This window comes from Octopus bimaculoides, chromosome 1 (assembly GCF_046866305.1).
Source record: "Octopus bimaculoides isolate indiv1 chromosome 1, ASM4686630v1, whole genome shotgun sequence".
Taxonomy (NCBI): Eukaryota; Metazoa; Mollusca; class Cephalopoda; order Octopoda; family Octopodidae; genus Octopus; species Octopus bimaculoides.
Window position 1 is genome coordinate 8,605,703 of NC_142928.1, and position 26,747 is coordinate 8,632,449.

Genomic DNA, 26,747 nt, shown 5'->3' on the forward strand with positions numbered 1-26,747 from the left:
TAGTCATTCTTGTTTCATATTCAAGATCTGATGTGTGTGTGGCAGTATTGTTTTTTGTTTTGTTTTTTTTTGTGTTGTTGCTTATCCTAATGGAAATACTGTGTTCCAGTACCAATCAAAATGGTTGAAAATGGCTTTAACAGGAATTGATTTGAGATTGGAAAGTTCTGAAGAGAACTTAGCCATGAAGACTGTCTCAGACACATTTGGTAGAGAAGCAATTAGAAATGGTTCAATCTCAAAACCACTTCTCTGGTGGAACTGTGTTTTCAGTTCAAATTTTGCTGGGCTAAAATTGAAGGATCTGTTAGGTGACTGTACCCTTTCCCAGAATCTGGGGTATTTTTAGCCTCAGATATCCCCTTATTATCGGTGAAAGAAGGAAAACCACTTCCAGCTTTTTCTTAAATCTCTGTTGTTATATATCAATGTTTACATTCAAGAAGGGCATCCAGCTATAGAAACCAAACCAAAGCAGACACTGGAAGAAATTGCAGTCCTTCAACCCATCAGATCCTGTCAAATTGTCCAACCCATACCAGCAGAGAACATGGATTATTAAATGTTGATGACAAAAGACATAAGGATTAGTGAAGGAATGCTAGAAATAATTGTTTATGAAGTAAATTATTTTAAAATAACACCAACCACTCTCTCGGAGTGGTTGGTGTTAGGAAGGGCATCCAGCTGTAGAAACTGTGCCAGATCAGATTGGAGCCTGGTGCAGCCATCTGGTTCGCCAGTCCTCAGTCAAACCGTCCAACTCATGCCAGCATAGAAATCAGACGTTAAATGATGATGAATCAACCCCAGAGTTAGTACTTTCTTAAGCCTGCTACTTATTCCATCAGTATCTTTTTGCCAAACTACTAAGTTACAGGGATGTAAACATACCAACATTGGTTGTCAAGCAGTGGTGGTGAACAAACACATAATTTTACATATATATATATATGATGGGCTTCTTTCTGTTTCTGTCTTCCAAACCGACTCTCAAAACTTTGGTTGGTGGGAGGCAATAGGAGATACTTGCTCTGCACCTAAAAGCTATTTATATAATCCTGTGGTTTGCCAGTCCTCAGTCAAACCATCCAACCCATGCCAGCATGGAAAGCAGACATTAAACGTTGATGATGTATGCATGCATAAATATGCACATGTGTGTATATAAATATATAAATATATATATATATATATATATATATATATATATATATATATAAATAAAAGATAATAAGAGTGAAAAAATTACAGAAGGCTTTCACATTACTTTTGGCAAATGTCTTCTACTATAACCCCAGGCTGACTAAAACCTTATGAATGGATTTCATCCACAGAAAACCCGTTGTGTGAACCTGTTTGCATTTGCACTTGATGATAATCTCCTGCTGTGAGGGTTGTGGTCACTCATCTTGTCAACAAATTGTTCATTCACTCTCTCACTTGGAGATGTAATAGAAGAAAAATAGGGAAGGGTTAGCAACAAGAAAGATACTCGGCTGTAAACCAATGCTTCAGTAACGTATCTGTCCTACGAATAACAAGAACAAAAAGATATTAGGTTAGATTATGACAATGATACAATAAAGAGAAAAACAAATCAAAATTGCAGGAAGTCAGTAAAAGTTCTGACTTAGGGAAGTTCTTAAAAGTTGTAAACAGATTCCAGGAAGAGGCAGACAATAAATCCATGGTACTGATATGACAAAGTTGGGTAGGTAGATGGAAGTTATCACAAGTAAAAACCTTGCAACTGAAAAAAGAAAAAGGCATGCAGATTGATCCATACAGTTGTTTCAAAAGTAAATGCAGAATTAGTGCAGTTCACTGCATGCTGCAAGCATCTTCAGAGGGAATGTAGATGAAGAGAATTGCAACTATTCCAGAAACAGCTGTAAGGATCTGCACAACTTCTTTCAGTTACAAGGTTTTTTACTTGTGATAACTTTCATCTCCCTACCAAACTATGTCATATCAATACTGTGGACTTCTCTTCTGTCTCTTCCTGTAATCTAACTGTTAACATCACAATTATTGAAAACTTTTACTGACTTCCTGCAATTTTCTCTTCTCTATGCATTTGTTTTTTTTCCTCATAATCTGCCTTGATACCTGTTGTTTGCCCATCATTTTGGTCTCTCTTTATACTGCTAAAACTGATTGCTTCCATGCATGCTTGTCTGTAATTTAATACAGCAAAACCAGCGCATAATGGGGAAATATTCTGAAAGTAAGGTACCCTTGAAATGTGACTACAAATGGAATAAAACAAGTTTCACATAAATCAGATCATGGATTCCTGAAATATGCAGTTTTTTTTGAGGTTTGTTTCCACAAATTTAAGCAGTGAAACCTGGAGTTATTGCTAAATAGAATATATGAAAAATTTTCCACCTTACTAAACTGCTTCACATGTATGACATCTCTGGATAATCTATCTACCTATATACTACTAAAACTCTGTGATTGCTTGCTTGTGTGTGCGAAGCACCCACTACACTCTCTGAGTGGTTGGCGTTAGGAAGGGCATCCAGCTGTAGAAACTCTGCCAAATCAGATTGGAGCCTGGTGTAGCCATCTGGTTTCACCAGTCCTCAGTCAAATGGTCCAACCCATGCTAGCATGGAAAGCGGACGTTAAACGGCGGCAATGAGACCAGTGCATAATGGAAAAATATTCTGAAAGTAAAGTACGCCTGAAATATGAATACAAACAATAAAACAAGTTTCATATAAATTGGGCCATGGATTCCTGAGATATGTGGGGTTTTTTGAGGGTACCTTCATAAATAGTCAAAACAGTACATAATGGAAAAATATTCTGAAAGTAACATAACCCTGAAAAGGGAATAAAAAAGACTGAAATAACAGTAGATACAAGAAGCTGAATCCAGCCACCATCAAGGAAGTGATGTTCTCTTGTAAACTCTGGACACAAAAGAAGTGTAGTGGGGGCTACAGACTCGTGTCTGACCACAAAGGTGGACTTCAAAGGTTCTTAGAAGGAGTGGTTGACAGCTTCTGCTATTTTGGTGAACGAATGAAAAGTAGGTAGATGGGTGGTTCTGAAAGCCTAGAAGCCAAAGCAAGAGTAGGTTAGAAGCCAGCGAAGGAGCTGACAACAAAGAACTTCTCCTTCACAATGAAGAACATAGTATAAATGGGATTGATCTATACATTGATTATGTGACGATTTATTTTCATGAAATTAGGGTGACATTGTCATCATTTGCGCTCAGTTTACTTTCATTTTTTTTTAAAATCCCTAAATGCATTTTTCAATATATCCTTATTTAAGATGGGTGGATGTGATTTAAGAGCGATTTTGCTACTATTTCTAGCAAACCGAGGGACTCCCTATTCCTCGGTTCAAGGGACACAACTTTGTCATGTTCCCATGTTGAAGGCCCGTGAGAAGGATTCAAATATGATTTCTTTCAAGTAGTTACATCACTGTTCTTACACAAATCATCGCGTGACCTTGACCTGCCAGAAATAACAGTCACATTTCCCTCAAATAGCACCCGGCATTCTTAAAAATAGGACGAAGATCACAGTGGGAACTGAATTAGGGTTTAACAACGAAGATCTGGATATTAAAAAAAACACCTTCCAGGCTCAGAGGCTCCGCAGTCAAGGAATCCCAGTCAAGAAAACAATTAAACAAATATTTAATAATTTATTTAAATGTTAATATAACTTTAGCTGTAACATATCAATACAGGGTGTCCACAAAGTCTGGGTACATGGAGTAAATAATATCATAACATAAACAAATATAAGAAATAATAATTTGTTAAAATAAATAATTTGTCAAAACGGTAGATGAGTAGGGGCCGAAACCGGACGCGGTTCCTCCTGATGATGTCTTGAGCTAACTGGATCCTATAAAGGAGCTGTTGTGGTAGCAGACCACGAAACATGGTTGAAATTCCTGTGTTAATCCCCATGTACCCAGAGTTTGTGGACACCCTGTATATGTAGAACAGAAATAAATTTATTATGGCAGCAGGTTTCAAGAAACTACGACCAAAATAACTGAGTATATAACACAAAAATTCCTTATTATACAAAAACAAATTTTAACTCAACCGGTTTGTTATTTCCAAAACATAACTGTCAATAAAAAAACCAGGGCCACCGTTCCTCCAAGAAGTCCTTTTGCTCTTCTATGTCTTTCCTCTTCTTTATATCTTTCTAAAACTGCTTCCAAATTTTCGTGGCTAGATTTCCTAGAGTCTTTCATAGATCCATAATAAACCCAAAAGTCGTCGTCATATTTCAGAGCACGTCTCTTAATCTGAGATTTGTTTTGAAGGTGTTTATTGTAATGGTCTTGCATGCTTCCACTGGTGTGTCTCCTGAGCTCTTCAGAACTTATTTGTTTGTTGCTCATCAGTTCTCTCTCATACATTCGCCGTTTTTGAGTGTCTTTAAGGATTTCGTAAGCTGCAGAAATTTCCGCAAACTTTGTAACTGCTTCTTGTGATCTATTCATATCAGGATGATACCGTTTCGATAAACGGTAAAAAGATTTCTTAATTTCCGAATTGTGGGCCCTGGGAGTTACTTCTAAAACATCAAACAAGTTTCGACTTTTGATCTCAAACTTACGTCCAACACGTTTAGAAGAGAGGAAACGGGCAGAAAAGCATTTCCGATTGTATAACAATCTGTTAACTGCTGTAGGTCTTTTATTTTGAGAAATGTAAATATTCCTTGTGATGGCCCAATGCGTGCCATAAGGGCACCTTTGTTTGTTAATTAAGAGTCCAGGCACATGTTGACACATACTTACATAAGAGTGGAGCAATCTACTTGTATAAAACCTGTTTTGAAGATATCTTCTTCGATCAAAATATCGAGCCTTGGATGGACAAATACTTCGAAAATTAGATCTGCCGGTAAATCCATGAGAAATTAAACAGATCCTGAAAGGAATCTGGGAGTTATTGAGAGCCATAAACACTGACCTCAACCGGTTGTTGGCTCCGAAACTCAGCTCTATATATATCATTTATTTATAAATATAACAAAACAAATATTTCAAAACATTCCATATCAAAATACATGGTTTATTATTGTTTCAATGCTGAAAAGAGTTTATAAACTTTTATGAAAGAAAATCTATTTAGAAACTGCTAGCTTTGCTTGATTCCTTTAAACTTGTCGCAATATGGCAGCGAGTGGTCGGCCTGAGAGACAAGCTCCGCCAGAAATTGTGAGTAATTCGTTAATAAATATGTATAGAGTGGCTCTTTAATTTATTAATAAACATATATTGTGGTTCTTTATGACATAACAACGATGCAATGTCTTCTAAACATATTTTTAACCTACTATTAGTTTTTTATAAAGGATACACGTGTTTTTCTTGTCTCATGTTTTAATGATTATTTTAACGTCGGAGCCAGAGATTAATTCATAAAGCGCGACGGACCACCATCGTGGCCTGACGGCTACGATAAATGCATTTAATTTATGGGCGTTTGTTGAAATGTGTGTCAAAAAATAGTTCAACTAATGACTTTTGAGAAGATGTAAAACTTACCACCATTCTATACTAAGAAGATATTTTAACAATTTTGGGGGTTTTTTATGTGTGTATGGTAGTCTCATTTTCATAAAATGTGCTCAGCACATTTTATTCAGAGTTGATATCTTGACTTGGTCTTTTATTCTCTTCAGGGGTCCATGGAGTAAGTACCAGTGAATTGCTGGGGTCGATTTAATTGTACTACTTCAATACAGAATTCCCTTAGTCATACGACTTAGATATAGGTGTTACGTACAAAACATTTTAAATGTACTCAGTGGACGTGTAATGACACCCTAACCCTAAAAACTCCCCTTCAAATCGTTACGTAGATGCATTGGGACCTCTGCATTGAAGTAGTTCCGATTTAATTACTTCAACCCCTCTCGAACTTTCTCATATCTTTCTTTGCAAAATTTCATTAGAAAAACAAATTTTCTTTAAAATTATGATTAACCAAATTCCAAATGTTCGCGCACCAAATTAGCTATTCTGTGGGTATAACTACAGTTTGGCGCCTTCCTGACTTTCCTCATTATCAGGGGTTCTCGACCATTTTTTATTTGGGGACCCTTTTGACTGCTATTATATTCTGGTGGACCCCCATAGCCATTTGATGTTAAAAAACTAGTTTTATTGAAACTTCTTACGAAATTCCTATTCTGTGTTTCACACATTAACTTTTATAGGTTGAGTTATGTAAAATGTTAGAGAAAGAAACTTACCAATACATACATATCATCATCATCGTTTAACGTCCTCTTTCCATGCTAGCATGGGTTGGACGATTTGACTGAGGACTGGTGAAACCGGATGGCAACACCAGGCTCCAGTCTGATTTGGCAGAGTTTCTACAGCTGGATGCCCTTCCTAACGCCAACCACTCAGAGAGTGTAGTGGGTGCTTTTACGTGTCACCCGCACGAAAACGGCCACGCTCGAAATGGTGTCTTTTATGTGCCACCCGCACAAGCCAGTCCAGGGGCACTGGCAACGATCTCGCTCGAAAATCCTACAGGAGCCAGTCAGGCGGTACTGGCAACGGCCACGCTCAAAATGGTGCATCTCATGTGCCACCCGCACAAGAACCAGTCCAGGGGCACTGGCAACGATCTTACTTGGCTTGCCGGGTCTTCTCACGCACAGCACATTTCCAAAGGTCTCGGTCCGTAGTCATCGCCTCGGTGAGGCCCAATGTACGAAGGTCTTGCCTCACCACCTCAGCCCAGGTCTTCCTGGGCCTACCTCTTCCACGGGTTCCCTCAACTGTTAGGGTGTGGCACTTTTTCACGCAGCTATCCTCCTCCATTCTCACCACATGTCCATACCAGCGCAATCGTCTCTCTTGCACGCCACAACTGATGCTTCTAATGTTCAGCTTTTCTCTCAAGATACTTACACTCTGACGGGTATTCACATTGACATTACACATCCAACGGAGCATACTGGCTTCATTCCTTGCGAGCTTACGTATGTCCTCAGCAGTTACAGCCCATGTTTCACTGCCATGTAGCATGGTTGTTCGTACGCATGCGTCATACAGTCTGCCTTTTACTCTGAGTGAGAGTCCCTTTGTCGCCAGCAGGGGTAAGAGCTCTCTAAACTTTGCCCAGGCTATTCTTATTCTAGCAGCTACACTTTCAGCGCACCCACCCCCACTACTAACTTGGTCGCCCAGATAGCGGAAGCTTAGTTTTTCACCCTGGAATGAGATAGAAGTTGTTTCCTGTTTGTTTGCAGTCTTTATTGCACCTGAACATCTGCCACAAACAAAAACTAACTTGCTAGTTAACCTGCCTTTGATGTTGCTGCACCTCTTATGTGTCCATAGCTTGCACCGGGTACATCTTATAGAGTTACTACCTACTCCTTTTCTACATACTGAGCAGGGCCATCTACCTGAAGGGGTTTGTGTTTTATCTACCTTCCTACTTATTAGGATTTTGGTTTTAGCTAGGTTGACTCTAAGGCCCTTCAATTCTAGACCTTGCTTCCACACCTGAAACTTCTCCTCTAGTTCTGATAGTGACTCCGCAATTAGGGCAAGGTCATCAGCATAGAGGAGCTCCCAGGGGCAACCTGTCTTGAACTCCTCTGTGATTGCCTGGAGGACTATGGTAAATAATAGGGGGCTGAGGACGGAACCTTGGTGGACCCCTACCTCTACCCGGAATTCATTGCTGTACTCATTTCCAACCCTCACCTTACTGCCAGCATCTCTGTACATGGCTCGCACAGCTCTCACTAACCATTCTTCTATCCCAAGTTTCCTCATTGACCACCAGATAAGGGATCGGGGGACCCTGTCAAAGGCTTTCTCCATGTCAACGAAAGCCAGGTACAGAGGTTTATCCTTAGCTAGGTATTTCTCTTGCAACTGTCTCACTAGAAATAAGGCATCAGTAGTGCTTTTACCTGGCACGAACCCAAACTGCATCTCATCTAAATTGATTCGCTCCCTAATTAGTTGGGCTATGACCCTCTCTGTAACTTTCATAACCTGATCTAACAGCTTGATGCCTCTGTAATTATTTGTATCTAAAGCGTCCCCTTTACCTTTGTAGCAGTTGACTATGATGCTGCTACACCAGTCATTGGGTATGACTCCTTCGTGTATCACCTGGTTCGTAATACGGGTGACTAGGCTATAGCCAACACTGCCAGATATTTTGAGCATCTCTGCAGTGATTCCTGATGGGCCGGGGGCTTTCCCGGTCTTCATACTCTTAATTGCTTTATCTACCCTGGTACTATCAACTCGGATAGCTGGTCCCTCTATTGGGTCGACATACGGCAGGCTCTCTTTCTCCCATTCATTCTCTTTATTAAGCAAAATATTTTTAGAGACCCTTAAAATACTATTGTTGAGCCCCAATTTACTATTTTGTTGTATGGACCCCAGTTGAAAACCACTGCTCATAATTTCAATTCGTTTCAGAGGGGGTTCACTACAATGTTGATCATAAAAAATTTTGCGGTGGGACGATGGAGAAGTGTCGTAACCTAAGCATTTTCTAAGTTTTTATTTTCAAATTTATATATTTGAAACCTTAAAATTACATAACCGACACTTGAAAATGTATTTCTGCAAAACTGTTATTTGAAAAAAAAAATATTTTTTAAAGAAAGCATTTTAAAGAGAATTATGTGGAAACAATGTTGAGAATAATCCGAAATTCCTTCAGAGATTTTCTTTCTTTTTTTCTTTCAATGTGATCAATATAAATTTATATCCTTGGAAATGTATCTGCAAAATTTCTTCAAAAGATATTTATTTCTTCAGGATAAAAGTTGGGAGGAAACAAAATTAATTGGACATCTTCACTAATCGATACAACGCACCCACACACCCTGCATCTCATTCCACCTCTAACCTAAATCATCATCATCATTTAACATCTGCTTTCCATGCTGGCATGAGTTGGACAGTTTGACGGGAGCTGGTAATTTGGGCGGGTGGGGGCTGCACCAGCCTTTGTTTTGGTATGGTCTCTATGCCTGGATGCCATTCCTAATGCCAGCCACTTTAGTGAGTGTATTGGATGCTGTTTATGTGGCACTTGCGACCATACGCTCACAAGACAAAGGAGTGGAACCAAGAGATTCGAATATGAAAGGTGGACTGAGGTAGGCCTCTTACTTTAGAGGAAATCCTTGGCTACGTCAGTGGGACAAAGTAGGAGAGGAAGAAGAGAGAGAGTTAGAGAGACAACTGGAGTGACAGGGAGAGGGACTGCACACAGGAAATAGTGGGGGGGGGGAGTATGGTAGTATAAGTGGTACAGAGGGGATAGAGGAGGATGTTTAGAGACAGCAAGTGGTGGTGAGAGGAATTGGAGTGACTGGGAGGGAAATAAAAAAACCCTGGCATTACCAAATTGCCATTGTCGCTTTACCTATTGGATTGTCTTAACTGATTTAGGATTAGGAAGGGCATCGATCAAAATCAGAATCTCAATCAAATGGAAAGTAAAATGGAAATTGTAGTTGTGGCCGATGCCAGTGCCACCTGACTGGCACCCATGCTGGTGACACGCAATAAGCACCATTCGTGCGAGGGTCGATGCCAGTGCTGCCTCACTGGCTCTCCATGCCGCTTCACTGGCTCCCTGCGCCAGTGGAGCATAAAAAGCACCATCTGAACGTGGTCGATGCCATCCACCACTCTCGACCCCGACTGACTCCTGTGCCGGTGGCACATAAAATCACCCACTACACTCTCCGAGTGGTTGGCGTTAGGAAGAGCATCCAGCTGTAGACACCTTGCCTGATCAGATTGGAGCCTGGTGCAGCCTTCCGGCTTGCCAATCCTCAGTCAAACCGTCCAACCCATACCAGCATGGAAGATGGATGTTAAACGATGATGATGATCCAGCCATAGAAATCATGCCACAACAGATAATTGGAGTCTGGCTAGCTCCATGTCAAACCGTCCAACCCATGCCAGCATGGAAAGTGGATGTTAAAAGATGATGATGATGTCTTATTGAGTCTACCTACCAACTGTGCACATAAATGGCAGTGCCCCAACATGGGCTGCAGCTCACAAGATGAAAGTGGTTCAATTCAATTCATACTACACAACTTTTCTTCTCCAAAATGAACTTCAAGTTTGCATTTCACTCTTGACCAAAACTCACAACAAAATCTCTCGTTTGTTTCACACCTATCTGTAGCCGTATAGATGACCAACACTTGCGGAAATTATTCTCCTCAACCATCTTCATGGTTCCTGCAAGTCTGGAAACACTAAATATTTCTCTTCCGTAATGGCAAATTGATTCTTCCGGTTCTATGATCAGATCATATTTTATCCACAATTCTATATCAACAGATCTCGAAACATTAAAAAAAAATATTTAGTTGTCATCTAACTTCAGTTTTTGCTAAAAGAAACACATTTCTAATGTTTTATTTTATTTTATTTCTCTTGACTTTTTCAGTTTTATAATGAAACAGAAGCTCAGAAATATACATCAAAGTAAGAAACGCAAGTATTTATTAATATATATATATGTTATATACATATTTAAGGTGCATGGCTTAGTGGTTAGAGTGGCAGGCTCACAATCATGAGGTAGTGAGTTCGATTCCCAGACTAGGCTGTGTTGTGTTCTTAAGCAAGACACCTTATTTCACGTTGCTCCAATTCACTCAGCTGTAGAAATGAGTGGCGACGTCACTGGTGCCAAGCTGTATCAGCCTTTGCCTTTCCCTTGGATAACGTCGGTAGCGGGGAGAGGGGAGGGTGGTATGCATGGGCGACTACTGGTCTTCCATAAACAGCCTTGCCCGGACTTGTACCTAGGAGGAAAACTTTCTAGGTGCAATCTCATGGTCATTCATGACCGAACAGGGGGGGGGGGGTCTTTACTCTTTTACACATTTAAATATACCCATGTATCTATAGTTATTTATGTTGTATACACATTAAACCTTTATATTTATTTGTTTTATACACAGTTACACATATGTGTTTATAATTGTTTTATGTACATAAGTATGTATTTATTGTCATTTATGTTATAAACACATATTTGTGTGATGCACATTTAAATACACACATATTTGTAGTTATTTTATTTATACATAAAGACATTATGTATAATACTGTTGTAATACTGTTATATACATATACACACATTTATAGCTGTGTCAACTATAATCGGTACTCTCTCTCTCTCCAGTCTCCAAAGGGGGATAACACTAATACTAATTGCGTTTATCTCCCTTGATTACTCTGTCCGACCTGTCGTATAAGAGGCACAGGGGAGGATTCTATAAAAATGAGAAGTTCGTTTTATTGTAATTTTCTTTTGATATAATCAGTAATTTTCATTTTAAAACATTCGTGTTTATTTAATTGTATTAACACCATGAAATTCTCATGAAGTAAGATTATTATTCTTGTTCTTATGTAACATTTTCTGGTGTTAGCTTCAGTAGCAAGACATGGGCTCTCAGTATTATCCATCAGATAATACTATTGTGTCTATACGTATATATATATCAATCCCTTCGCATGTCTTTTCTCTCTCCGTTTTTTTTTCATTTTCATTTTTTTTCCTTCTCTCAATCCTCTCTGTTGAAAAGCATAGTCTCAAAAAGTCAAAGATTTTTCCATTCTTCCCGAGTGTCAAACTTGTAACTTCACCTGTCTTTGTCTTTTGTTTTCTGTAAATTTGAACTATATATATACATATGTGTGTGTGTGTGTGTGTCCTTGACAAACCTCTCCTTCACATCTTCCCAACACTTCCCCCCACCCCCACCCTCCACCTGATTCTCGCTGTATCGCCCACCCACCCCCCATTGTGCATCTCACACACTCAACATCACCTGTGCTCCCACCTATCACTTCTCTGTCCTAATACTATTTCTCCTTCCTTTCCTTTTCCAAATTGATGTTCACCATTGACCGTACCATTTCTTGTGTTTATTTCCAGTTCTCGTATGATTGATATTCAGTCGAAACTTTCCGAAAGAGCCATTGAATTATTAAACCTACCAGAAGATCAGAGCTGTTATATTTTAGATGTTGGGTGAGTCCATTTGAAATGTTTCTCATATTATTTCTCATTGTTTATCTAATGAATTGACACTAATGAGCTACAAGCGGTGTTCAAATACAGAACCACAATCGAAACCTCCACACTTTCAATGATTTAAAACTTGTTTTAATCGTAGTTTTGCCTTTTCGTCTTCTAACGTCTGCTTTTGCATTTACTTAAATGGTTTCATGAAGAAATAGGTTGAAGAAAAGTGTTAGTTGGTTTGTGTTCCGTTTGAAATCTAGATTTAGATGAAACTCCATGGACCATCTCTAATAAAAGGAAGGTCTTTGGACAGTGTAGTCTTAGGTAGACTACATCTAAATAAAAGCAGAATAGTCATCACTGGGATACTTTTAATCAGAGGATTGTGCAATCAGAGCCAGCCTAGGGCTAAATAACAACCACAATATTTTTAGAACTCTGATTCCAGGATGTTTTTTTTTTTGTTTTTTTCAATTATGCCAGACCAAGGAGAGCATATACAACACCAGTGACAAAGTGAAGATGCTGTAGGACACGGAGATACAGACTGACAACACAAACGAAAATGCTAGACCTGACATGGTGATCTTAGATAAAAGAGAAGAGAACCAGCATGTGGTATATCCGTTCCTTTGATACCAAAGGGACTGAAATGGAAATGGATAAGATTGATAGACACCAGGACTTGCAGATTGAGACTGTAAGAATATAGTCTTGTAGAAAGGTTTCAGACAATCTTCTCATTGATCAGTAGACTGGGAGGATGGGTGAAGAAGTGAATAGAACACTATTTGAAAAATATTGTTTCTTAGAGACAAGGAGAATCGTAAGAAAGTCCCTAGGTGCTTGAAGTATCAGAAAGTGATAATCTTTGTGTAAAACAGTGAATAGAACACTGGCAATGGGGAATAGTTGTTGAGAGGTGACTGTATTCATCATTTGACAGAAAAAACATTGGGGTCGATGTAATTAACTGATAAGGGTACACCAGGCACATGCATAATAACCATGTGCGCAACATGGTGATCTCATATCACAATAAACAGTGCACGACCTTGCATGTGGAACCCAATTAGAATTTTCCACAGATCAAGTAGCCCATTCCATTCAAAAGGTCCCTGAATAAGGGTTGTTTAAGGATGTTGAATGTTTCCAAAGGTGAATTATCCAAACTCCAAAGGATTCCTCTTAACACATGGCTATAATGCTCCCCCACTACTTCTGCTCATGATGAGAGATGCACATATTGACAGCCACTAAGGGACATGCTCAACTGGTTACGGTCAAGCAAATCTGTGGTATTGAGCAGAATATTTACTGTTGCCCATCTTTTACACTAAGAGAAAACATGTACACGATAGCGTTTCCAATCAGTTAACATTAGAAGCCATGAGAGCCACTGCCTTGTACTGCATCAAGGCATTATGATGATGACAATGATGGTCGTCGTTGTTATCATCATCATCATCATCATCATCCTTCCTCTCAGTTTACATATAATTAGTAAATGTTATGAATTCTAAAGGTGTTGGTATTCTGGTGTGTTTAAGACTCAGTGACTTTGAGGTTTGGCTGCTTCCCTGCTCGTTATGCAATCATAAGATGGAGCCATTCATGCTTTATATAAAATATCTTTAGAAATATTATCAAATCTAGTTTTGATTATTGAATTACTGTTTTATTATTATTATTGTTATTTCCAGGTGTGGTTCCGGTCTGAGTGGTGAGTGTTTAACAGAGGATGGTCATATTTGGGTTGGCATTGATATAAGTTCTGCTATGCTGGGTAAGTTATTTCACTTCTTTTGCTTCTGCATTCTTCCTCTCTCGTGTTTAATCACTCCCACACATCATCATCATCATCATCATCAGTTTTATGTCTGCCATTTGTTGAAGCAGTTTTTTGTTTCTGGTCGGATGCAGTTCCTGTCACCGACTTTTGCTTGAGTTACAAAAACGTTACGAAACAAAATGCGCTTAGTAAAGGGAAGTAATCACTAGTACTGCTTCTGTCACTAATATCTATAATTTAAAGAGCCTGATGCCTGCTGCTGAAGTGCATGTACACTGAAATCATGGGATTTAACAGTTCTGCCACCCATGCTAATGATATGTTGTCTGTGCTTCTCCTATTCTTATGTCTATATGAGAGGATCTCTCATGGAGAACACCACAGAAATGTGGTGTTCCAACAATACGTTGTTGTTAAGTAGGATATAAAGGCTGCTGTTCAGTATTAACACTACTTCATTTGCTACTATTTATTACATCTTTATAAAATGTGTGTGTGTGTGTGTGTGTAAAGTTGCTGCAAGTGTGTCTGTGATGGCTGTCAGGAGGTAGGGGGCCAATTCTCTGTCATCACAGCTCTTGATAACTATTGATGATGAGCAATTGGTATCTGTAATTAAACTGTTAACAACATAATTGCTTTATGTTATTATTTCTGACAGTAAGTTAAATCATCACTACCATCATCATCATTTAATGCCCATTTTCCATGCTGGCATGGGTTGGATAGTTTGACAGGAGCTGGCAAGGCCTGGAAGTTGCACCAGGCTCCAATTGTTTGTTATGACATAGTTTCTATGACTGGATGCCCTTCCTAACGCCAACCATTAGGTGCTTATTATGTGGCACCAACACAAATTTTGTTTTGAAATAATTGCCTCGTTATTATTAAATGGACTTTTTAATTACAGATGTGGCACTGGAGCGTGACTCAGACGGAGACTTTCTGCTTGGTGACATGGGACATGGAATGCCTTTCAGAGCTGGCACATTTGATGGAGTTATCAGGTATGGCATGTAGCATTATTTTCTTTCAGATTTATATTTTTGCTTCACTGCTTTCAATAAAAATCTCACTGGTCAACACATCCATCTTTGTCCCTTTTTTTTTATGGCTATGAGAGAGGAGAAAAGGTAACACCAATGACATTTATAGGGTCTCCAAGATTGCTGGAGGTAAAGATAGAAACCAAAGACCTGTTCCAAATTATTGTAAGGCACCTCAAGGTCAGTTGATAGAGTTAAGCCAGGCAGTGGATTATCCAGCCAGGAATGGTTATAATCCATTTAACAGGCTTCTGGTTGGATTGAACTGAGTCTTTGATAGAAAACTCGGTAGAGATGGACTATATGTAATCTGAACCTTTCCCCACCCTATTTATTAATTTTTTTACGGAATCCCACGTTTTAGGCTATGGAGATTCCGATTCTGAAAAAAATTTTTTTGAAAAATTTCAATTCCCCCCACCACCACCACCACCACCACCAAGCAGGCTATTTACATGCTAGAAATAACAGCCAAATCTCACAAAACTAGTGTTAGGGTTAGGGTTTGAGTTAGGGTTAAGTTTACCCTGTGGATCTATATAAAAACCCGGGTGGGGGGGATCGAAATTTTGAAATTGAGATTTTTGAAAAAACATTTTTCAGAATCGGAATCTCCATAGCCTAAAACGTGGGATTCCGTAAAAAAAATAAATAAAACAAGGGGGGAAAGGTTCAGATTACATATAGTCCATCTGGACCGAAAACTCTGTCTCAAGGTGCCGTACAATCAGACAGAATCTGGAGCCATAGAATTGTAAAACGAACTCGTTAACCCCACAACCATTTCCTACATAACTTTGTTTGTTAGGCATTGATTAAATTAATCTCAGTGATGCGTAATTATTTAATTATCTTTGCTGTGCATACCTTATTTTCTTCAATGAGCCAGTTGAGTGGTATATTTCCCTAAGCCAATTCAAAGAATGTGTTTTGATTTTTGTTAAAGCTGTTTCCTTTCACTTTAACATCATTGGGAGAGGCATGAGTGCCACTCCTCTCATTTCCATTCTTCTGAGAAAGAAAAGAAGCAAACCACTGTAATTCTTAATAAAACGGCTCTGAAGTTAGAGCAAACTCTAGCCCTCTTGTAAAACGGTTGTGTTCTTACAGCCAATTGTAGTCTCCTACCAAAATTTTGTGTGGTTACAGCAAGTTACAGCCCCTTCCGAGATTTTCTGATTCATCAGAAAATCTCAACAAACTGTTCCTATTCAGTTTACAATTATATATTTTTGTTATGTTGCAAAAGAGAATTATTTTTAGTGGCATAAACAAACATTTCTGTTTTTTATAGTTATCTTTCTGCAAAGCTTTTTAAGAATAAATGTCATTATCATAAATTAAGATGGGGGGAGGTTGTTTCTTTTTTCTGTCTTTTCAAAAAAAAATCTTTAAAATTTCATCATTATCATCATCATCATTTCTTTTGATAATTAATATTCTCCCAAATTATGATATTCATTCTTCTGCATATTTACAGTATTTCTGCAATCCAGTGGCTGTGTAATGCTGACAAGAAAACCCATCACCCAGTGAAACGGTTATTTAAATTCTTCAGCTCCTTGTATGCATGTATGGTAAGTTAACAGAAATATAATTCTGCATCACCCCTTAATGCTTTGGTCTTTCATTCTTGAGTCAATAGAAGATGAATAACAATTGATTATCAGCTGTGTGCACACGCGCATGAATGTGTGATCATATGTATGCACATGTCAATAGCATTCGCCTCAGTCTTTGTCTCTCTCTCTCTTTATCACATACATACTTTTACCATCCCCTTTCAACAGTGTAACATTTTTTACACAACAGGAATCTATCCATAACACTTTAATATAACAGATGATATTTAACCTAATAATCTAGTAAAGAAAGTGTTAATCTTTCTGTGCAGAGATTGTTGGTTCGAATTGATTGAATGTGTTTTAATTATTTTACTTCATGGAGGCCTCATGGAAGCAGTGACATTGAGCCAAGTGAGATTGTAGTTGTGGCTGATGCTAGTGTTGCGTGATTGGCCTGTTGAAAGTACCCTCCAATCGTTGGGTGATATGCTGTGCTTGTGAAGACCTGTCGAACCGAGTGAAATCGTAGTCGTAGTCATGTTGAACTGGAAACTGGTAAACTGGGTGGGGGGCTGCACCAGCTTCCAATCTGATTGGACAAGGTTTCTACAGCTGGATGCCCTTCCTAATGCCAACCACTCCGAGAGTGTGGTGGGTGCTTTTTACATGCCACCAGCACAGGAGGGGGAGCATTGACCTGACCCCGGCATCGGCCACAACTACAATCTCACTTGGCTTTACAGGTCAACACAAGCACAGTAAATTGCCAAAGGTCTTGGTCACCTGTCATTCCCTCCATGAGGCCCAATGCTCCAATGGTGCTTTATATGTGTCATTGGCACTGGCATCGGCTACGACTATGATTTCACTCGGTTCGACAGGTCTTCACAAGCACAGCATATCACCCAACGATAGGAGGGTACTTTCAATGGGCCAATCATGCAACACTAGCATCAGCCACAACTACAATCTCACTTGGTTTGACGTCACTGCTTCCGTGAAGCCTCCATGAAGTAAAATAATTAAAACTAGATAACAGGGTTGTGGAAGAGACAGGTTGTTACATAATTAGATTAAGAAGAGACAGGTTGTTACATAATTACATTAAGATGTACAGTAACAATAAAAGGTAAATGAATAAAACAATAATTAACAAAGAAAATTAGGTAAAACTAATTAGTGAGATTCTATAAGAAATAGTTCCGTAATATATAGAAAACTAGGGATCTGCAGAAAAACTGATAATGAAGGTTCTGGAAGAAAATGGTTGTTAGATTCTATGCAAGACTGCATCAGGTACTGATTTATAATAAGGTAATTAATGAAAAAACTAATTAGTGGGCTTCTCAGTGAAATTAGTAGTTCTATGAGATGTGGAAAAGTTGAGGTACACAAAACCACAACAAAGTGGAAAGAACTGTATCATTAACGGGGAAATAAACGAAGCATTTGAGGTTATGGTAATTGTTGAAGTATTAAAGATAATTAAAGGTATGAATGAAGTATACAGTTAATGACAGGTGTATTGGTGGAATGTCGTAGCAGACAATTGGAGCTTGGTACAGCTTTCTCTCTTGCCAGCTCCTGTCAAACTGTCCTACCCATGCTAGAATGGAAAATGGACATTAAATGGTGATGAATGGGGTTAGAATAAGTAAAGCTCCTGTAGAAGTTGTGGAATGGTAAGTTAAACATTGCAAACTTGTTTTGCCCAAACTTCCAACATTAATCTAATGATGATCATCATCATCATTTAACATCCATTTCCTATACTGGCTTGGGCTAAACAGTTTGACAGGAGATGCACCAGACTCCATTGTCTGCTTGGGCAGGGTTTCTACAGCTGGATGCCTTTCCTAATGACAACCACTTAGAAGAGTAGCCTGGATGCTTTTTGTGTAACACCAGCAATAATAAATCACAATTGTCCAATCCCTGCAATAATACAAAAATCTCTTTTATAAATATTTTCCCTCTATCATTGGCAGGCCCGTGGCGCAAGAGCTGTTTTCCAGTTATATCCAGAAAATGGACAACAGGTTCGGAATTTCAACTTTTCTTCCTCTTTAACTCTGGATTTATTTTTGTTCTGCTTTCATTTTGCTGTTCTTAAAATTTTTTTATACTTGAAAAATATGGCTTCTTTAGAAATATTGATCATCTTATGCAAATAATGTCTGTTAGTTGGGGGCGTGTGTGTGTGTGTATATATATATATATATATATTTATTCCCACCTAAAAGTGGATGTTGTGTTAGAACAAAGAATACTGCAATAGTTAGCCTGAGAGAACATGCTTATAAGCCCTCTTATTTACATCACTAGTGGGAGGTACATCACCCACTGTCGATATAACCTGATCACATGATTTCAGCTTTCCTTGGCCTTGTCAATGCTAGATATCCAAAAGCTAGAAATAGCAGCAGTCTCCCCACTAGCACTATACAATAAGGAATTTAGCATGATGCCACCAGACTGGTATTGGTACCCCTTCCCCTCTTCTTGTTTCTTATAGTTCTTATTGAATTTGTTACCGAATCTCACTTTGCTAACATCTCCCCCCCCCCTCTCACACTCTCTCTACATGGCTTATACAGATCTCACAAACCACTCCTCTAACCCTAGTTTCCTTAGTAACCATCAAACCACAGAACAAGGAACCCTGTCAGGTATTCTCCAGGCTGCTAAATGCCAGGGATCATTGCTGGAACACTGTCTCCAATACAAACTCAAACTGCATCTCATCTAATTCGCTTCCTGATCAAATGTTCTGTTACTTCTGTAACTCAGTCTATCAGTTTGATTGGTCTGTAGTTATTTCCTTCTGAAGCATCTCCTTTACCCTTGTAGTAGTTGATATTCATTATCATCATCATCCATTTTCCATGCTGGCATGGGTTGGATGGTTTGACAAGGATCTGGCTAGCCAGGGGGCTGCACCAGGCTCCAACTGTCTCTTTTGGCCTGGTCTCTACAGCTGGATGCCCTTCCTAACACCAACCACTTCACTACAGAGTGTACTGGGTGCTTTTTACGTGGCACCAGTCATTGACTATGACACCTCTCTCTACTTCCTGTTAATGAGTGATTAACTCTCTTTCATTAGATACTTTCTCAGCAAATATCCTGGATGAACACCCTCCCCTTCCCACTGTCTCAAGTCCTTGAACTTATAGGGACAGTTACCTGGTTTCCATGGTGATTAAGTGACCAAGACCACAACACTCCCCCCTCCCCCAGATGGGATGCCAGGTCATTCCAGGGTGGTCACCTGTTTACAGCTGAGTAGACTGGAGCAACATGAAATGAAGTGTCTTTGCTCAAGAACACTATGCACTTCTTGATCCAGGAATCAAAACCACATTCTTGTGATTTTGACAGCAACACCCTAATCACTAGGCCTTGATCTTCACAATCAACTTCTTCCCCCATTCACTGACAATCGCTGACCTTGTGCCAAAATTTAAAACCATTATTATTATTATTATTATTATTATCATTGCCTTTGCACAGCTTCTAACGCTGGAGATGTACTACGGTGCCAGCTGTTCACTACCACTGAACTAAGCTAACACCTCTTATTTTTCGAGCACCTTCCCGAGTATTCGAGCGATTCTAAGCAGTGCTGTTTTCTGAAAATGCTCCACCCTTATTGCAGCCGCTATTTGTTCCACGTACTTCTCGAGATTTCTGCGTACTGTTCCCAGGGCTCCGACAATTATTGGCACTACTGCTACCTTTTTCTTCGACTACAACTGCTTAACTTCCCAAGCTAACCTGTCCTATCTCTCGACTTTTCTTTCTTCCTTATCGCATACCTTTTTGTCATCTGGGCATGCTATATCTATGATCCAGCATCGTTTGCTTTCTTTCTCAATTAACACTATGTCTGGTTTCCTATTCTCTTATTATTATTATTATTATTATTTAAATGCTTTACTTTTTCCCAAACCTTTTGTTTTATAGTTGGAATTAATAACACAACAAGCAATGAAAGCTGGATTTCTAGGTGGTGTAGTTGTGGACTACCCCAACAGTACCAAGGCCAAAAAGTTAGTATTTGTTTGGGTTTTTTTTTTTATCTTTAAGTATGTTTGTTCTTTACACTCTCTCCTCCCCCAGCGATCATGTCATCATGGAAAGTTCCAATGATCTACAGTGGGAAACAGGAGAAAGGTTTTGTTGTCTGCTTGTAACTCTACAGAATCCCTAAAGACATTGTTAGAAGATGCAGTGCCAGCCAAAACAAAGATTTAGTCTACTGCATGTAATGTCTGTCTGTCTGTCTGTGAGTGAGATTTGGTAAGTGGAGGAGGCTGTGTGCAAGCCTCTCACTTGTGTGTGTGTTTGTCCACCTGCTACTTGGGAACCAGTGTTGGCTTATTTGCATCCCTGTAACTTGGCAGTCCAGCAAAATGAGACCAACTGAATAAGTATCAAACGTAAAAACGGCAAAAAGTACAGGGGTTGGTTTGTTTGACTTAAAACCCTTCAAGATGGTGCCTCAGCATGGCCACAGTCCAATGAGTAAAACATGAAAAATGAGCCCAAAAGTCCATGTTGTATTTCCTAAGGTCAACTTTGCTTTTTGTCTTTTCAGGGGTCAATAAGATAAAGTTCCAGTCAATTACTGGGGTTGATGTAACTGACTAACTCCTCCCTACTAAAATTGCTGACTTTGTGCTAAAATTAGAAAGAATTATTGCTTATTGATGACCACCTGACTATCGATGTGTCATCGTTCTACACTGGCTTTCCATTCTGGAATGAGTTGGACAAACTAATTCTTTGTGTTTTGAATTCAGTTTATGACACAACAAAAGATTTCGTAAACCATTAATCTATTTGTTTTCAGGATATTCCTCTGTCTTTTTTCTGGCGGTGTCCAACAGCTTCCTAAAGGTCTTGGCACTGAAGAAAGTAGCTCTGCTGATAACCACATCGACTACATTAGTAAACGGTAAGCATTAAATTTGCATTTTATGAACTTGGGTCTTGCATGTTGTACATGAGAGTTCAGGGAAAATATCATGGAAATATCATCAAGACAAGGGGACACTCTAATAATTAACCTTTCTAACAAGTTAGTAATTAACAAGATGTTAAAGCAATCAGATTATATTGTGTTTTTGTTCAATATCTCTTTTCCATGTTTGTCTGTATTAGAGAAATAAATGATTGAGACAATGGTTCTATATTCCCTCAATCAGGACCCAACTTGGACTATTCCTCCAAAATCCTCCAACCCCTCTCAAAACCTATCAACAACTGCATGGGACCACCTCCTGTTTTGCCTCAGCTTCCATCGTTGATCTCCTCGTTCAACTTGTTTTCTCTCATCCTCCTGTCCTGAATCTCTCAGACTACAAAACCCTCTCATCCCCCATCCCTCTTCTTGTCGTCCTTCCCTATAAAAGGGCTGCTGAGTAGAGAAGAAAAGAGATGCTGTGAGGTCCCTTTACTTGTGTTTAATGACTGCTAATTTAGGGCTTATACCCAGCACACTCTGTAGAACGGTTGGCATTAAGAAGCTCCTCCATCTGTAGAAACTGAAAAATGATGCCTTCCCTTTTGCCAGCCCTCATGTGTCTCCATTATTTTGCCATGGCTGAACACATTTCTTTTTTTTTTTTAACGAAAGATTTGGAACAATTGACACTGCTTGTATGATGGTGATGCTCATTTATAATTATCATGCAATATCAAGACACACACACACATATATCTAATTTAATACATAGGTATACATAAGGCTTCTTTCAGTTTCTGTCAATCAAATCTACTCCCAAAGCCTTAGCCAGCCCCGGCCTATAATAGAAGTCACTTGCCCAAGGTGCAATGCAGTGAGACTGAACCCAAAACAACATCATTGACAGTCACATATGTGCCATGGGCACAAATTGCTTACACTCTGCCCATTGCATGAAAAAAGCAGTCAGTGTAAACAAAGAGTGACAGTTGTTGACATGTATCCCAGTCAACAAAGCATGATCCAGGAGCTCTGCACTAAAGAACCCTTCCTTAAAATCGGACAAGAGATCCTCGGCCTCTCAAGATTGATGGATGCCTACAATGACTTAGCTACAGGCAGGACAAAAATTGTCACAATTTCTGGAGAACGAATGAGCAGTTCTGATGGTCACTTGGCATGATTCACTCAGATGAAGATTCTGTTCGTTATGTTGCAGTACATCATCATCATCATCCATTTCTATATTTAAGGGATGAGGAATTATTTACATTTGACAGGTATTTGTCCTCGTTTAATATCTTTAATATCATTAAACCATTTTAAAGTATCATTACTACTATTCCCAAGTTTAAGGTAATTAATTTCATTTAATTTATTAATATATTCATCTAAAATGATCTTACTTAATTTACCTAGATCTGATTTGCATGGACAAATAAGTCTAACTTTTGGACCAGAATTAAAATTATCCTTATGGTCTTTTAAAGTAATTCTAGGGTGCATCGGTACATAAGGTTCAGTAATACATATATATATATATATATATATATATATATACATACATACATATATATACATACATACATACATACATACATACATACATACATATGTGTGTGTGTGTTAGACAATTTAGCACCTCTGATGAAACTGGACACAGATTATGAAACAGCTGTCAACAAATGGTCTTGCCCCTGGATCAATGATACTAAAATAGAACAGTAGCTCTTGTTAATAGCATAAAATAAACGATATGGTAATGCCTACTGGAGCCTGCCCAATCACTTAATGATTTATCAGACAATACTTATACTGGTTCATCTTCAAATTTTTCCTTGCCAGACCTCAGTCAAATCATCCAACCCATGCTAGCATGGAAAGCAGACATTAAACGATGATGATGATGATGATGATTCCATTCTTTTAGAAAAATCTATATTCTTTATATTACCAATCCAAGTGTCTTGATGTGGCTTTCATAAAAACCATCAGCTATTACCCTGTTATACACTTAGAGATTTCTTTGTTTATTCCTACACTTCTCAGAAGCCATCTTGTTTTCTATTTGATGAATTGCTGATGCAGCCAAAAGATGCTTTCTTCCTCTGTACACCTAACATGTGTCTACTTAAGTGACCCTTTTGTGTAAAGTACTACGTGTGGTTTGGGTTTTAACTGCCCTTTTTAGCATGTAAGGAACCCTGTCAATGGTCTCCTTTTTGTGTCTGCATGCTTTAACCACTGGTAATAAATTATGTTAATTTATTACCCTCATATTTACCATAGTTATCATCATCATCATCGTTTAACGTCCGCTTTCCATGCTAGCATGGGTTGGACGATTTGACTGAGGACTGGTGAAACCAGATGGCTACACCAGGCTCCAATCTGATTTGGCAGAGTTTCTACAGCTGGATGCCCTTCCTAAAGCCAACCACTCTGAGAGTGTAGTGGGTGCTTTTACGTGCCACCGGCACGAAGGCCAGTCAGGCGGTACTGGCAACGGCCATGCTCAAAATGGTGTATTTTATGTGCCACCCGCACAAGGGCCAGTCCAGGGGCACTGGCAACGATCTCGCTCGAAAATCCTTACACATGTCACGGGCACAAGTGCCAGAAAGGCGACGCTGGGCACAGGTGCCATCCTGATTTCGCTTTCGCTTGCCCCAATAAGTCTTCGCAAGCTGAGTTTCATGTCCAATGAAGAAGACGACGTTGGCACGGGTGCCAGTCATTGAATTTAGCTCGATTTCACTTGCTTCAACAAGTCTTCGCAAGCTGAGTTTTGTGTCCAATGAAGGAGAGGACGTTGGCACGGGTGCCAGTCGTCGAATTTAGTTCGATTTCGATTTCACTTGCCTCAACAAGACTTCGCAAGTGGAGTTTAGTGTCCAATGTAGGAAAGGTACGCATAAGTGGGCTGGCTACACCCCTGGCAGAGGCCTTGGATTTAGATTATTGTATATATTTTCATTTATTTAAAGCAAAGGTTTTGCTTTGTGAATCTGCTGACTTTTCCATTATCTAAAACCAAACTTTTTCTTTTCCTGCAGAGAAAGAGTTAAACAACTAAGAAAATGCAAAAATCCTAAAAAGAGCAAAGACTGGATCCAAGAGAAGAAAGATCGAAGGAGGCGACAGGGCAGGTGAGTGTTCAGTTTATTTCATTGCCATTCTGTTAGCAAGTGTATAGAACTGCTTACTTTTAAACAACATTGTTTAATTCACAGTTATACACAGCAAGTGTGTATAACTATTTACCAATATTCTTTAGTTAGTTCACAAGAATATATCCTACAAGTGTATATAAATGTTTATTATTAATACAGACCTTTCCTACATTATCTTCATTTATTTTCCTCTCAGAGATACTCGACCTGATACGAAGTACACAGGAAGAAAGAGACGGTCACAATTCTAAACATGCTTTCTTTAAGCTGTGATATAATAAATAAATATTTGTGAGTTTAATTTTTCTTCTTTTCCGTAATTCTAATGAGATCCTAACAATCTTGTAGAAGTAAAATCCATAATTGGACCCTTTAACATTTAAACAGGTTATATCCAGCCCAGATACTCCACCTGTTTTAGGCTGAAACAAACTAGGCCCAAGCCTTTCATACCTACCTGACAATGTCATTCTAAAAATATACAGTCACATCATTGAAATCTCAAAGCTATGAGATAATCCAGGATTAACTGAAAACAATGTGAATAAATAAGGATTACATTTGACAGAGAATTAAATTGGATCACTTCATCTAATTATGTTACTTCATTGTTTTAACTTTTCAGTGTCTTGCAGAACATCAGTCCCCCTCACATATACCCTCTCTGCATGATAGTTGGGAAGACATTGCTAGCCCCCACCACTCTCTTAACCTTCCCTTGGAGACAAAGGTCGATGTAAGTGTCCCTCTTACAGTGTAGTTGGGATTCAGTGTGAGCAGCCCCTCACAACCCTTTTGCTGTAAATGATTCTGAGAGAAAATAATTGATCCCAGCATATTACCAGTCCTGGAAAGTTGACCTCAGCAGGTTTTGAACTCGGCATTCAATTACCACAAGACACTTGACTGATGCTTTGCGCCAGTCAGTTGCTTTATGAAACATTAAGATTAAATTTTCAGATAGTTGGAGGTTCTTAATCAAACCTTTTCTTACCATATTCCTGTTGGAAGGAATCCTCTTTTTCTCTCGCTTTTCTTTTTTTTTGTTTTTTAACTCGTTTCAATCATTAGACCGTGGCCATACTGGGGCACTGCCTTGAAGAATTTTAATCAGATGAACCAAACCCAGTTGTCATTATCATTTAACATCTATTTTCCCTGCTGGCATGGGCTGGATGGTTTGACCTGAGGAGGCAAGGCCAGGGGCCACACCAGGCTCCAATTATCTGTTTTGGTTTGGTTTCTATGGCTAGATGCCCGTCTTAACTCCAACCACTTTACAGAGTGTAGTGAATACTTTTTACATTGGCCCCATTACCCATGCCTTTTATGTGGTACATACACCAATGATTTTTACATGGCACCTTGGTTTTAGGATCTTAGTTCTGTTGTTGTACCTGGGTCTTCTTGAGTACAGTAATGTCCCACATATCTCGGTCCTCTGTCGTCTCCTTCGTAAGGTTCACTATTTTGAGATCTGTCTTCATTACTTCATCTCATGTCTTCCTCGTCTCCCTCTTCCACAACTTCCATCCACTTTAAGTGATTAGCACTTCTTTATGCAACTGTCCTCATCCATCCACATCACATGACCAAACAAGCATGGTCTCTTCTCTTGCACACTGCATCTGTCTTCCTCTTATGCCCAGCTTCTCCCTCAATACACCAATGCTTTGCCGCCCATACAAACTGACATCGCACAACCAGTGGAGCATACTAGCTTTCTTCCTCTCCAGCCTTCACATGTCCTCCATACCCTGGGCTCACATCTCACCACCATGCAGCATTGCAGTTCATACTCATGCATCATACAATCTACCCATCACTCAGAGAAAGAGACCTTTTGGTTGCCAACAGAGAAATTATATAGCAATAGAACTTCTATACCTGATTGTTATCAGCCTGCTAGCTTTTTTGTCTCTAGCTCTTCTGTTAATGATACATCTTAATCTAACACAAATGTTATTGACTCTGAACCTCCTCCATACAATAGCTTTTGTAACAATACTATTAATATTTCTTTGCTAACTAGTAAACCTGATAGTTTGGTAACTGTAGGGATCAATATGAATGCCTTTTGAGTCACCAGTGCTTCTCACCAAATTTAGTACATCTGTTGATGCCAGTGCCGC

The 26,747-nt window shown here is 39.1% G+C and overlaps 2 protein-coding genes across 4 annotated transcripts; one reads left to right on the forward strand and one right to left on the reverse strand.

Annotated features, from left to right (window-relative positions):
• Positions 1 to 3,658: 3,658 nt before the first annotated feature.
• Positions 3,659 to 5,015, reverse strand: LOC106881133 (uncharacterized). Its single transcript, XM_014931403.3, has one exon. The coding sequence runs from the start codon at positions 4,960 to 4,962 to the stop codon at positions 4,099 to 4,101; it is 864 nt and encodes a 287-aa protein (XP_014786889.1). The 5' UTR covers positions 4,963 to 5,015; the 3' UTR covers positions 3,659 to 4,098.
• A 106-nt stretch (positions 5,016 to 5,121) lies between these two features.
• LOC106881134 (18S rRNA (guanine-N(7))-methyltransferase) lies at positions 5,122 to 25,178 on the forward strand. 3 transcript variants are annotated; one of them, XM_052978250.2, is made up of 12 exons: positions 5,122 to 5,220; positions 10,478 to 10,515; positions 11,981 to 12,076; positions 13,774 to 13,856; positions 14,773 to 14,869; positions 16,389 to 16,485; positions 18,462 to 18,512; positions 20,440 to 20,525; positions 21,329 to 21,433; positions 24,499 to 24,591; positions 24,812 to 24,906; positions 25,003 to 25,178. In XM_052978250.2, exons 1-11 carry the CDS (start codon positions 5,176 to 5,178, stop codon positions 24,864 to 24,866), a joined length of 846 nt encoding a protein of 281 aa, XP_052834210.1. In that variant the 5' UTR covers positions 5,122 to 5,175; the 3' UTR covers positions 24,867 to 24,906; positions 25,003 to 25,178. The 3 variants fall into 3 exon arrangements, with proteins under 3 accessions (XP_052834210.1, XP_014786890.1, XP_014786891.1); XM_014931404.3 differs by lacking the exon at positions 25,003 to 25,178 and having other exon boundaries at positions 24,812 to 24,916; XM_014931405.3 differs by lacking the exon at positions 25,003 to 25,178 and having other exon boundaries at positions 5,162 to 5,220; positions 10,478 to 10,524; positions 24,812 to 24,916.
• The last annotated feature ends 1,569 nt before the right edge of the window (positions 25,179 to 26,747 follow it).